At 47.7% G+C, this 13,045-nt stretch overlaps 3 protein-coding genes across 6 annotated transcripts in view; all 3 read left to right on the forward strand.

Annotated features, from left to right (window-relative positions):
• The window catches only part of LOC126036556 (ran-binding protein 3-like), a 33,302-nt gene extending 32,337 nt beyond the window's left edge, over positions 1-965 (forward strand). The window contains exon 15 of the mRNA XM_049796495.1: positions 616-965. Coding sequence (XP_049652452.1) covers positions 616-659 — 44 coding nt within the window. The 3' untranslated portion in view covers positions 660-965. The remainder of the gene's footprint in view (positions 1-615) is intronic.
• NADK2 (NAD kinase 2, mitochondrial) overlaps positions 1-13,045 on the forward strand; it is a 367,514-nt gene that overhangs the window by 249,210 nt on the left and 105,259 nt on the right. Inside the window, exon 1 of one of the 4 annotated variants that reach the window (XM_049796489.1) lies at positions 8,247-8,372. The exons of the other annotated variants lie outside the window; for them this stretch is intronic. The gene's annotated coding sequence lies outside the window, so the exon portion shown is untranslated. Of the gene's footprint in view, positions 1-8,246; positions 8,373-13,045 lie in introns of those variants that run through there. 4 annotated transcript variants of the gene reach the window in all.
• LOC126036567 (arginine-glutamic acid dipeptide repeats protein-like) overlaps positions 1-13,045 on the forward strand; it is a 178,969-nt gene that overhangs the window by 158,117 nt on the left and 7,807 nt on the right. The gene's annotated exons all lie outside the window — the stretch shown is intronic.

Below are 13,045 nucleotides of genomic sequence, written 5' to 3' on the forward strand. Positions count from 1 at the left end.
CTGACATATTAGGAAAGGGGCGGGGGGGGATCAGATTAGTGTTCTGACAAACGCAAGACCTTTCATTTCACCTGTAAGAAGTCTGAAACTTATAGTTAGTATTTAGCAGGAGCCAGATGGTAGTAGCAATTTTTAAACAGATACTGAGTTACATGGCTGGCATTAGTCAGCTGTATCTGCTTTTTTGCAGATGAGTCAAAGTCATAGAGATTACAGACCACAAACACCCCTGGGTACTTTATCATGACCAGTGAGCTGTTTGAAGATACGCTGGTTTTCTCACAGCTTAGCGAGCATCTATTACAAAGTGTTAAGACAATGTTCCCTGTATAGAGTGAGATGATTTGCATCACAGACACATGTCCTATCTGGACATCTGAATCCTTAAGTGCTTATGTGCTTGTCTTTATTGACAGGGGGGGTCACAGGCTTCATTCACTATTCACATGCTCAAATATTTGTGAATAATCCTGTGTTATCTAGTTAGATATTTACCTAAACCAGGAACTGATCATATCCAAACTCTAACCTAGTGCTCTGGTATTATGAAATACCGGATTGTTTCAAAACATGAATATGCTCAAATAAGCAGGATTTTTTCAAATTCTTTTTCAGATCATTCTAGATGGAACCACAGGCAGTCCATAGTCTGCTCCTGACACCTACCAGAGGTTACAACAGCATGGCTGGGAACTCATCTTCCCAAAATGTCTAAGCTGACGCATTAGTCCCAGGAGGGAGGAAATCAGATGCATTTTCCTTTATGAGTTTTAAGCAAAGATTCATTTTAAGGACAGCTTAAGTTTAATACATTGAGAAAGAACTTCAGATGCACTTTTGAGGATTCCAGTCAGCCTGCTTTGCACTGAGATGGCAATGACACAATGGCTTCCAATATTCAAGAAGCGTTACCAAGGCTTCAGATTTTAGAATTAAATATATTTAGATGCATTATTAAAGTAAGGAATTTTATAGGGAATAGATGTTTTTTCATCATATTGATGGATAAAAGCACATAACCATGAACTAATAATGTATGTGAAGAGATACTTGTTACTTTTCATCTGTTATTTAAAAGATACATTTGGAAAGCTTTAAATCAGGCTTCACTGAAAAAACATTCATTTAAAATTGTGTGGTAACATTCAGCATCCTGTTTGTAAGTACATACAAGCAGAACTGGGGATGGCAGTTTAGCATGACCAAGGCCTGTGAAACTAGCATTCATAACAAGGTTTTTTTTTCTCTTTGTTTTGAAAATACCTGGAGTTGCATACTGGTTATAGAATTCTGTTAAAGGGCAAAGAACCACAATCTGCCTTTACAGCCATAAGCACCAGGAGAATTCAGCATGAGGAACTGCAAGTCTGTTCTAGAGGCATATGAGCTTTAAAATCTAAAAGTATATCCACTTGCACTCATGAACACCTCTTCAGTTGCACAAAACAAGCACCTGCACTGTTACTTGTCCATTCAGTATGCGCAAATAAACGCATGCACAGTATAGCTGGATATCTGCCTAAAAATTTCTCTTAAATGTGTGAGATTATCTGAAATTACTTCTGCCTTAGCTGTAGCTATCCCTGAACAGCATCATTCCTTGAAATAGATTAATATGTTACACATCCTAATATGTGCAATAATCCCAGCAGTGCCAAAGACCCATTCACTCTAGAAAAGTGATTCCACAAACTACTGCCTTTGACCTAACCATTCTCGTGAGGAATTAGAAAAATCAATTCTCTCTAATGCCACCTATGAATTAAGAGTTACTGGATCATTCATACGCCTGTGCACAGTACAGACACCATTTATACTCTGTATTTTCTATTCATTCTGTCAAAAGAGAAAGAAAATATGCCTGTAATCATTCCGCTGCGACTCTCTGTTGCCTTGTATATTGTTGGTTACCAAATACTCTTTCTTTGTCATCCTCAGAGCTGAAACAATGTTCTGAAATACCTGAAGTCCTTTTAATTAAGGTATTTGTAACAATTTTTCAATCTTAAAAGCTGCGTCGCACCCGAGGAGTCAAATTACACTTTAGTTTTCCTGTCTGAACAACATGTATGAAGTTGGAAGAATACCAGCTTCTTCCTGAATTCTCAGTGCCCTGTCAAGATTAGCATCCAGGTGAAGCTGGACTAGCAAGCATCTGGATTATGCTGAATCCTAAATACCCTGCCAAAATTAGCACTTGTCTGACATTGATTTAGCATCTGGATGACAGTAAGCTTAAGTGGGACCGGGTTTTTGCCTTCAGGAAAAGGGGACTGCTTCACAACAGAGCATCTGTGTCAAACACTGAAGCACTGATTGCACTCTTCAGTCTGCGAGTAATGTCTTTCCATAACTACCTGTACATTGTGTCCTTTTCTATCGGCCTTGCTCCTGACCACAACAGTATTTGCATCACTGACCTTCATATTTCATTGCTGCAACTCATACTCGGGAAGAAAGCTCCATGTTATAGAAACTAAAGCAGTTGTAAAACACAGCAGCCCTCTGTATTTAGCAACAGGTCATGGTGATAACTTTGCCCTGGAGTTCAGCTGGCTATGCACTGAATGCAGAGTTTAATTTCAAAGTCTGTCCTGATAATCAAAGCCTTCCATGAAACAGGATTTAAGCACCCAAGTGTCACGATATCCCTCTAAATTCTACTACAGCTGTAAAATCCTTGTCAAATGAAGGAGTGTTCCAGGGCAGGCACAACAGAACTTCTGCAGACACAGGACTTAAACTTTGCCATTTGCTCCCACAGCATAAGGAACAAGGCTTATGATCATTCACAAATAAACTCTCCTTTGATCTGCCTCTTCCTAGGATTGTTACATGTATACACGAGTACACACGCAAACCCACATGCTTACGCACACACACACATAACCACACACTCTCAAACATGAAGCTACATCTCCTAAAAGCTGAGGAGGAAAAGAGATGCTTAACTGTTTTGAAGGGTTTGGATACTGTGGTAATAGATGACGTATAAATAGGTGTCTGTGCAGACATCCTTATGGTATGAATTTTTACTCCTGAGATCCTAGTTATTTATTCTGTTCAGTCTCATTGCACTAAAATTCATTGTCTCTCAAGACTGAAAGTATGCTAATACATAATATATTAATTTGGTGTTAAAAATGTGAAGATTGTCATTTTATGACAGCCAGAGCAACGATTGCTATGCCTGAGCAATAAACAACTTTCTTACAGCTTTAATTTCCATCTAACTAGTCTTATTTTGTGTCCGAGTTAGAGCTTCCTACAGACAGTTCCTTCCAACCCCGTTTTCCTAAGGAAACAAGATTTAAACTGTTGCGTACTCTGTCCATCTGTCAGGCCCACTTAGAGCCCACTGTTCAGTTTCAGAAAAATTGGATGGGAGGTAGAAGGCTCAAAGACAATTTAAGTTCTTCGTGAAAATTGGCAACTGTTGAGTGACAGAACTCGGAGGAAGGTATCCTTTGAGGAAAAAGTTTCAGAGTAAGCTTGGTATTTTCTGTAAGGCTTGTGGGGCTGAGTGATGCATTCCTGCTTCTGAACAAGCTGCAGCATTTGCTGGGAGGGAGGAGAAAGAAACCATGGCAGGATGGATACCTGGGATTACTGTGTCCTGAAGACGGGTGTAGGGATATGACCCAAATCCATATGAAAGTAGATATCGTTAATTTTGCTGTTTGTGGAGCAAAGTGTTCTTCCATGTTTCTTTCAGATGAATGTTACTTACTTATTTCTAACAAATCCCAGTGATTAATTTATATATGCGAGGGCTGCAGAGCTGGAAGCTCTTACATACGAGTACAGTAATAATTTTCAAAAGGAGGGAAGACTAACAATTCCTCATATAAGGATACATATGCAGATATCTGCCACTAAGATTAGGAGTTTCTAGCAAAGTGTACTTGGATGGGAGAGCCTAAGTGGCTTATGTTCTGGAGGTGTTTGTATCTCTCTAAATCTTGTCACTCAGGTTTTTACATCATGATCTTCAGTGACCTCCCAATTAGTTTTGGCAGACTGTATGAAGTTAAGAGTTTGGTACTGTCTCTGTTGAATGAATGAATACAGGGAAAACCTTTAGCACAGCTGATCCTGCTTTCAATGCTGCCGACAGCCAGTATGACATGGTCAGGGAGGGAAACAGCATCCTCTTTCCCTACCTACCACTGGGGCATGCTGGCAGGAAGATCTAGAAGCAGCATACCTTGCCTGTTCTACAGCAGTTGTCTGTCTGGAAAGTGGGCTTCAGATTACCGAGTCGTCTTGCACAAACACTAAAGTTACTCTTACAAAACAATGTGTCTGCAGCTGTTCAAGCATATTCAAATTGCTTCTGAAATGGTGAAGTCAGTTGTGTTAGTCCACTTCAGGACAGTGTAGTTTGCTTTGCATAAGCAAAGAGTGGGAAGAAAAGTAGAAAAGTAGATTTCTGTTAATTGAAACATATTCTAATGAACGTGTGGACAAGAAAGCTTGACCCTTCCCATTGGTTTTGTGTGACAAATTTTCAGCAATTTGCATTTGTAAGAATAACTGCACTTATTTTGCTTTTTCTGAAGTATTCTCTTCTGTTTTGGAATTTATGAAGCAGTCGTATGACCCAACTATGTAATCACTCATGAGGGTACATACGTTGCGAGCAAAATGGAAGCACCCATGGGTAGAATCTGGGATCAGAAATTTAATCAGACTACACCTGCTAATGTGTTCATCTACCTGTCCTGTCAGATTCTGACGTGCTGCACGAGTGATGTGTTCTCTAAGCATTAGTCTGGAGTTTCCCTCTGGATAATCAGAATTGACAGCTGTGGTCAGCTGGGCTCAAAACCTGAGGGCTCAGTTTTGTGAAATGTTACCGTGATGGTCTGTTCATCTCCCCCTGTGTGAATGCAACCAACAGTGACAACATTAACATTTTCAACAGAAAGACAGCACTGTCATTTTCAGGTATCAGTAGTGCGTAGGGGCATATAAAGAAAGTATAGAGCATGTGAATGATTGGATTAATTTTATCACTGGTGATTAATTCAATGATCACAAGAAGGCGTTACTCACAGACTTCAGTAAGGAGTAGAAATGAACAGTTGTCCCGCACTGTAACTACTCTAGAAGCAATACGTAAATTCCTTTGGATGCAAAAAGGCTGCATTTGGAGACCTTCTTATGTAAAACTGCTGGCTGGTACAGTCATGCATTGCCACTTTTGCAGCTAGTGTAATAACTTAGGAATTTCCTAATTTAGTGTTTACATACAAAACTTTCCAGTTACATTGTTTTTTAACACTGAATAAATTATTTTATTACACAGAGGTTTTGGGTTTTTTTAAGTCCACTGTATAATTTGAAGAATGTAGAGCTAAGGATGCCTGGTTTTCTATGGATTTGCATCTTGAAATTTACCTCATGTATGATAACTCCTTGGCATCTAAAATGTGCATTACTCTGAAGAGTTTTCCGTACTGCAGGCAGTATTGAGGTGTCCATTTCCATAAGGAATTTTTAAGTACTCTCTGCCCAGAATGAAGCTGGTCATGGTTAGCCAAGGGTCTAGAAAGTCACTACAGTGGGAATTCACCTGTGCTTCATACTTGTATCCTGTAGGAATACCAGGCTAAAATGCCTGTGCTTATTAATTTAATTCTGTATGAACAAATCTATCCCTTAATGCACTGGGTATATTGCTCCGAAGTCATTGAAGATGGGGTGTGAAGACATGTCGTGTCACAAACTGTGAATATATTTCAAAATACATGTCATTTGACAGATACTTGTGCCTTGTTCCTGTGTACCAGTTGTATATTCAAACCAAAAGGTGTAGTAAGGGAGAGTAAATAGGCCTATTCACAAGTAAGATGCGATCTGTAAGTGACATTTCACAAACTCTATTTTATGCGTTATGGAAAGCTTAAAACTTTTTCCACGTAGATAATGGGGTGTCGCATGGTGATCTGTGCGCTCTTCAGCTAGTCAGTCTGTCAGACACTTCCTTCCGGGAACCCTGGATGAATCACTTCTTACTCTGTGCCGCAGCTCTACCTCCAGAACATTTAAGATATCATCTACTGGTTGGAATTTACATTTTAAAATAAGTATTTCATATTTTATGCTTATAATGCTTGCTGTGGGCATTAATTCAAAAGACCATAACAGAATAATTGCGTGGCCTCAGAGTAAAATACTGTTCCATACTCAAGTTTGCCTTTCAAGGATGAAAACAGTTCCGTATAAATAGGTAATACACGAAGCACAGAATCCTAGAGGTGCAGCTCAAGGGTCAAATAAACTATCAAAAAGATAACAATTTGGAACACAGCTGTAAATTTTCAAAACCTCTTCTTATCCTTTTGGTCTCCAGGATCTCGTATTATCTACTGCTTTGTACAATCCAAAAGTTAATAGTTACACAGAACGAGGCATTAGCTGGTTAGCAAGAGAATTAGTTATGTTTAATTACTCTCCTGGTAATCTGATTTGTGGTAGTTTCCCTCAAGGCTAAGCTAATCAGTAGGTAGAAAAACCTCCTCCCCGGCAGTAAAGACTGGGTGGAGCTTTTGTTTAGCTGAATGGGTTTAGCTATTCTCATTTCCTAAGGCTCTCCTAGCAGAGCAGCGTAGATGGGTGCTGGGCTGACAGGTAAAAGCTGCTGCTTTCAATCCCTCCTCACAAGGAGAAGCTGTGACTTCCTCCAGGGAAAGAACGGGCACAAGGCGAGTAATGAGAAAAACGTGCGTAAACGAGGCTTTCAGTGCAGAAGTACTGTCTGTGAAAGTCAATACCTGAGAAGGCAGTTATTAATAATGATGTAACCACCGCCCCAACTGTGAAAGTCAATACCTGAAAAGGCAGTTATTAATGATGTAACCGCCCCCCTCCCCCCATTTTTTTAGATAGTTTGCTTACAATACTGAAAAGTAACACACGATCCTTTTTTTTTTTTTTTTTTTAAAACCTGGACACGCAAAATGCGGACACACACACTCACAGGCCCGTTTCACAGGTCTTTTCCCAAGCCTGCTGCTTTCACCACGTTGCCTTTTTCTGCGCTTCCTCAGACAGTGGAATAAACGTAATACAGAGCAGAACAGTCGTGAGTAAGAGATTGACCTCTCAAATCACACCCTTCTCCTCCCAAGATGCGGTACTTGGTGCTTTTAAAACAAAGCACCTGTTGCGTTTTTTCCTAACTTCCAGAATCCCTTTCCTCAGACAAGTTTAACAAGGTAGCCAGCCAGCCTCCCCGCGAGGCACCTGCGGGAGCTGCCACCTCAGGATTTCCACAGCCCTCTCAGCTACCAACTCTCGCCTCCCCCAGCTACCTCAGAGGACGCAAGCGGCTTTATTTGTCGAGCCGTCGCCGCAGGAGGAGGCTGGGCAGGAGGCGGCTGGGCGGGAGGCGGCGAGGGGACGCAGGAGGTGTCCCTCCGGGGCGGGGGGGAGCCGAGGCAGCCCGGCTGAGGGGACCCAGCCCCTCACGACGGCCGCCGGCGCGCGCCCACCTGGCTGCCTCGAGCCCCGCCTCCCGCGCGGCGGGGGAAGCGGCACCGCGAGACGACGGGCGGGTGGGGGCAGGCGACTTGGTGCGCCAGGCGCATGCGCCACTCCCGCTTCCCGAGGCGCGGGAGGGGGAGCTGTCCCCGCCTTCCCCCCCTGCGGCCGGCGCCGTTGGTCTCGAGCCGGACGCATGCGCTCCGGCGCGGGAGCCTCCCCCGCTGCTCCTGCCCCGCCCCACCCCCCCACCCCCCCCCGGAGGGTGGGAGTCTCGCGGCGCGCTTCCCTATTGGCGGGGGCCGCGCCTGCGTGCGGGGAGGGGCGGGGCGCCGCGGCGCGGCCGTGCCATGTGTGCCGAGCGCTGCCCGGGCGGGGAGGCAGCCTCAGAGCGGGGGCGGCCGCCGCCGGGCAGCGCCGCGCCGCGCCCCTTCCCTCCCTCCCTCCCGCCCGCCCGCCCGCCCGCCCGCCGGCCGGCCGGCCGCAGGCTGCCGCCCCGGGGCGGGGAGCGAGCCCGGGCGATGTCCTCCGCGCGGGGCTTCCTCGGCGGCTCCTTCTGCCTCGCCGGCCGGGCGGCCGGGCGCCGTTCGCCGCCGCTCTGTCAGCGGGCGGCGGGGGCTTCCTCCGCCCTGCCGGGGCTGTCGCTGCTCGGCGGCGCCCGCCGGCGCCTCCTCGCCCTCCGCTGCGCGGCGGAGGGGGCCGGGGCCGGGGCCGGCGCCGGGCCGTGCGCGCCGCCGCGGCGGCGGGGCTGCGGCGGGCTGGGGGCGGCGGGCGGCGGGTTCCGGCCGTCGCGGGTGGCGGTGGTGGTGAAGACGACGCGGTACGAGTTCGAGCAGCAGCGGTACCGCTACGCCGGGCTCTCCGAGGAGGACCTCAAGCAGCTGGTGAGCGGCGGGAGCGGGGCGGCGATCCCGGCCTCCCCGGGCGCGGCCGGGCCGTGGCGCCGGGGCCGGGCTGTGGGGAGGCTTGAGGAGTCACCAGGGCGATGCCCGGGCTGCGGAGGGGCCCGGCGTGTCCGGAGCGGGCCCGGGGCTCCCCCTCGCCCTGCGCAGGGGCGGGGGGGCGCGGGGCGGCGCCGTGGTCCGGTGCCGGCGGGCGGGGGCGCGGCCGCTGAGCCCGCGGTCGGGGCTGCCGGGCGGCTGTCCCCGTCCCGCCCCCCCCCCGGGGCCGGGAGCCCGACTCGGAGCTGGGAGAGGGGGAGCGGGCAGCGCCGCTTAACCGCCCCTCGCTCGTCTGTTGCCGATTACCGAGGGACTTGTGTAGTAAGCGTGCTCGGGTTTTATCCTCGGAGCGGCCCCGGCAGCCTTCACCAAGGTGCAGGTGTTTTCGTGCAGTGTGTCGCGTAAAGCCTCTGTTTGGAGGAGCGCCTGCTGAGGAGAGCACTCTGTTCTGAAAATCCTCTCCGAGGCTTGGAGAGGACTCGTTCTCGCTTCCTCCTGCTCCTTCGCTCCGCACCCTTGCCTCGCTTCCTCACTTCACCCTTCGGGTGTTTTTCTCGTGACTCCTCCAGCTCAACAGCCAAATCTCTCGTTCGCATCCACCTGCCTGGCTACGGTTTTTAGAAAAGCCTTTCCCTGTGGTCCGTAGGAAGCATTCAGTACAAAACCAGGCGGCTGTTCCGCTAGTGAGGGTGTACTGAGGAAAGCGGGTGTTTCCAAGAGTCGATACGTGCGCCCAGCAAAGCGGGTGTTTCCAAGAGTCGATACGTGTGCCCAGCGTCTAGTGTCTTTATCTCCACCGAGCACAGTGACCCCCATCCTGTCCTCCGTATAGCCTGCGGCTGCCTCCTTCCAGAGCTCGCCTGCCACCCGTGGGCTAAAGGATGGTACCTGCTGGAGTTCACTTTGGCCGCCAGCCGTCTGTGCGGACCAGGTCATGAGCTGATAGGATTGTCCTTGTTGTGAATAAGACCATTCGTTTGGGTCTGTCTAGTCTTTGGTCTCTTAGAACTGGAAATATTTGAGAACTGTATTTGTTTGCAGCATTTGCGTTAAACTTGCACACGTGCTTAATTTATGTAGCGGGGACAAATGCTGTGGTTGCATAGCCTTGCTTTGTAAAACACCAGGATACAAAGTACAGTGTCTAAAGCAGGGGGTGCTTACGTTTCTCTGCATACTTCAGTTGGCCATCCGCCTCCTGTGGAATTCCTGTCTAAACGTTTTTACCTATTTTGTAAAGCTTTCTAGTCAGATTTCACACGGCAACAAGTTTAATGTGGAAACGTAAGCCTGTGTTCCTGTTCTCCCCTACGTGTAGGTTCCTGTTGCTGAGAGGTCCCTGTACTTCCTCTCATACGGTGGCTATTGAAAAGCAATGTCTCCCACAGCTCACCTGTAACCCTGCTTTTCTGTCTTCGTTTAAGCCTCTCTTGAGGAAACGTTTCTTGCTGTTAAGTGTAATCGGGTTGTCCTCAGTGTGCAGCTAAAGCCAAGAAAAACAAACTGGCGTGTTTGGTCACCTTTCCCTAACTGCTTGTGTGCAGGCAGGACTGGGACAGCGAATCGGTTAGTGACCAGTGGTGTTAGTGTTGCACATCCCTAAAGGCGCTCTCAACTGAATGCGGCGATAGCTGCAGTTTTTTCTCTGACAAGAAGGCGTGGTTTGCAAGATGGGTCGCCTGTATCAATCTCAAGAAGCATTTTTAAAAAAATTAACTGTGAGGGCACAGTGTCTGGTTGTGGTAGTTGCAGAAACACCTTAGACTTTGTCCTTTTGGAGAAGCTTCAAGGTGTAAGATAATTCTCTATATTTGGGAGAATTCTAAAATTTTTGTTCTATGACTGGTGCTTTTTTCAATCTTATCTTTCCCCGGAAAATACCTCCATGTGAGGAATTGCAGCAGTAAAACTCATAGTGCTGCCAGGCAGACAAAGCCTAACTTGCCTATGTGTGTAGCAATATTAGGCTAGGCTCTTGCCGCATGGGTGGGAATGCAAAGATTTGTGCAAGAACACACTGAAAAGCTCTTCCAGAATTATATTTTTGAAATAAGAGAATGAAGGAATTCTCCTTACTGCCTGCCTGGTTTTCACATTTTTTAGGTGACGTGTAAAGATTTCTGTATTTACCTTCTGTTGTGACTCTGGTCTCTGATTTCGCGCCCCCTCCCCCCCAACCTTTCTGAGCTAATAGCAGTCTCAGTAAATAATATGTTAGGTGAAGGTTCAGGAGACCCTTGCCCCTTCTGTTGCGGACAGGGATTACTTCTTAGCAAAGCGATGGCTTCAAAGTTTCCTTCCCCCTTTGTGCTGCGTCCTTTGAGGGCAGCTTGGGGACATGATGGATTTTGCTTCCTGAGGTTAGCGGCACTCTGTGCTCCCTGTGTCTTTGCTTCTCCTGCCTGGGGAGATGTCAGAAGCTGGTGCCAAGGCACTGCCCTTGGACGTGCATTGGGTCCCTACTGCAGCTACCCAGGGTGATGCTCAGTTTATCCTGAAGGTTGTGAATTGAAGCGGCCACGAATCTGGCATGGGAGCTCAGTCACACCGAACGGTCACACAGAGGGCAGGGTGTGAGTCGAGGCTCACGTGAAAGCCTGCTCTTGGCAGAGCGGTGAAGAATAAAAGCAAAAGGTTTGGCTCACCTGATGCTGAAAGCTGTCGGCTAACCCAGGCGGGTGGTGGTGGTGGGGACTGTGTTACGTTGCAGGGACTGAAGCTCGGGTGAGCCTAGAGCTGGCTTGTGGTGTGGCAGCGTTGTTGCGGCATGAGGGAGCCCCTACCAGTGGAGGAGCACGGTGCTGTTATCTGTCACGGACCTTCACAGAGCCAGAGGCTGGCTGTCTGAAATAGAGAAACTGAATTTCAAGGCAATGTTGGAGGCCTAGATTTGAGAAGCCCTACCTGGGCTTGTTTGCCTGCCAGTTGTGGGCAGAGGAGATTGCTTGCAAGCTCCTGGAAGATAACTGATGTCTCTACTTGGAAGCTTCAGATTTTAGTGTAGCACAAATAATGATCATTGTGGGCTTAAGCAGTTATGCCTGATTACCAGGGAGTTGTGCCTGAGGCAGGAGAGCAGACCTGAACTTAGCTGTTACAATCAGTGTGTTTATGTATTAAGACGGAAAATGCTGTTAAGTCAGTTAATGCAGAGGTGACACTGCATGTGTGCCTTTGGGTGCATGTCCTAATTAGCTGGGATGTGGTCCGTGTTTAGGGAGACTGAAGATAAATTGTTGGCATACACCGATAGATATTAAAATGTGATCCAGATCGTAGCGTGATCATATATATGATACACTGTATGAATCACAGTGTACTCCAAGAAGCAGAATATCTCAGTATTGAAGCTGGCTGGCTGACACCTGTGATAGGCAACAGAGGCCCTGAGCAGCAGTGGCCTAAATACTTCTGTGGCCTTTCTTTTGGACACACTAAGTGAGTTGTACTATACAAACGCTATTAAATGTCGTAAAGTGAAAGATGCGAGGTCACGATTCCCGAATTCTTTCTGTGTGCAAACAGACAGGAGAGGTAAAGAAGCAGTCTAGACAGAAGAGTAGAACAGATGGGGGAGAGGTGGAGAGCAAGGGCAAACACTTGAAAGAGTGTTTAGTAGATCTGTGGAAGATTAAATCTTGCGTTGCACCGCTACATACATCGTATGCGTATTTGCTCCAGGTGGTTGTTTTTACAGATATTGTGGCAGAGCTCTTAGACACTTACAAATAAGTCTTTTAAATCTGTTTATAACTGTACCTAAACACATCTGACTATCATAATTAGTATTGTAATTGTATTGTATTGTAATTGTAACACCGAGATGTTCAGTATTGAGACATTTGTAAACAGTCAATAGGAACAGTCCCTGCAGAAGTAGTCGCATAGGACAGTCTTCTGCATGTGGTTAAGACCTGTAAGTGCTGGAGGACCCCTGCAATGGAGACTCCTTCTTCTTTCTGACAGTGACTGAGGGATTTGATCCCCTACATCAGCATTACCCCATGCCAAGATCCCAATAACCTAGTTTGTTTGGGTTTTTTTAACCGATACACTATGTGTGAGCACCTGTGCAAGACCGACACGGCAGCAGCCATACACTGCCTGTGTGTGATCGCAAGTGCGTCCTGCCTCCTCCAGCTCCCCGTGCCCCTGGAGGCATTGATGGTGTATGAATGACCATGACCAAGGCTTGCCATGCATCAGCAAGGGCTGGCTTTCCTCCCAGAGGGAGGTCTGCAGTGGGGCTGAAGGGGACACCACTGCTCACCTGTGCCTTGCTGATGAGCCCGAGCTGGAAGGAGGCAAGCAATGCCAGGTTTGTGGCTCGGAGAGGCAGAGCAGACACAAGCAGTGTGCAAAGCACTGCGAGCAGGTCTTGCAGCTGGGTAAAACCCAGTGCTGATGAATGCCCAATGCCCACAGGGAACCATCCTCAGTCACAGCCCCTCCCCAGACGCCTGCAGGCACCCTTGGCACACCATGTCCTCTCACCTGCCACCTCAAAACCAAGATGCTCGATGCGTCACAGCCTTGCTGGGGTTCTGGCCTTGCAAACAGCTTTGCCAGCCCATGCCTGCTGCATTTCTCACCAGCACTGTGGCTGCCTGCAGAGG

This window comes from Accipiter gentilis, chromosome Z (assembly GCF_929443795.1).
Source record: "Accipiter gentilis chromosome Z, bAccGen1.1, whole genome shotgun sequence".
Taxonomy (NCBI): Eukaryota; Metazoa; Chordata; class Aves; order Accipitriformes; family Accipitridae; genus Astur; species Astur gentilis.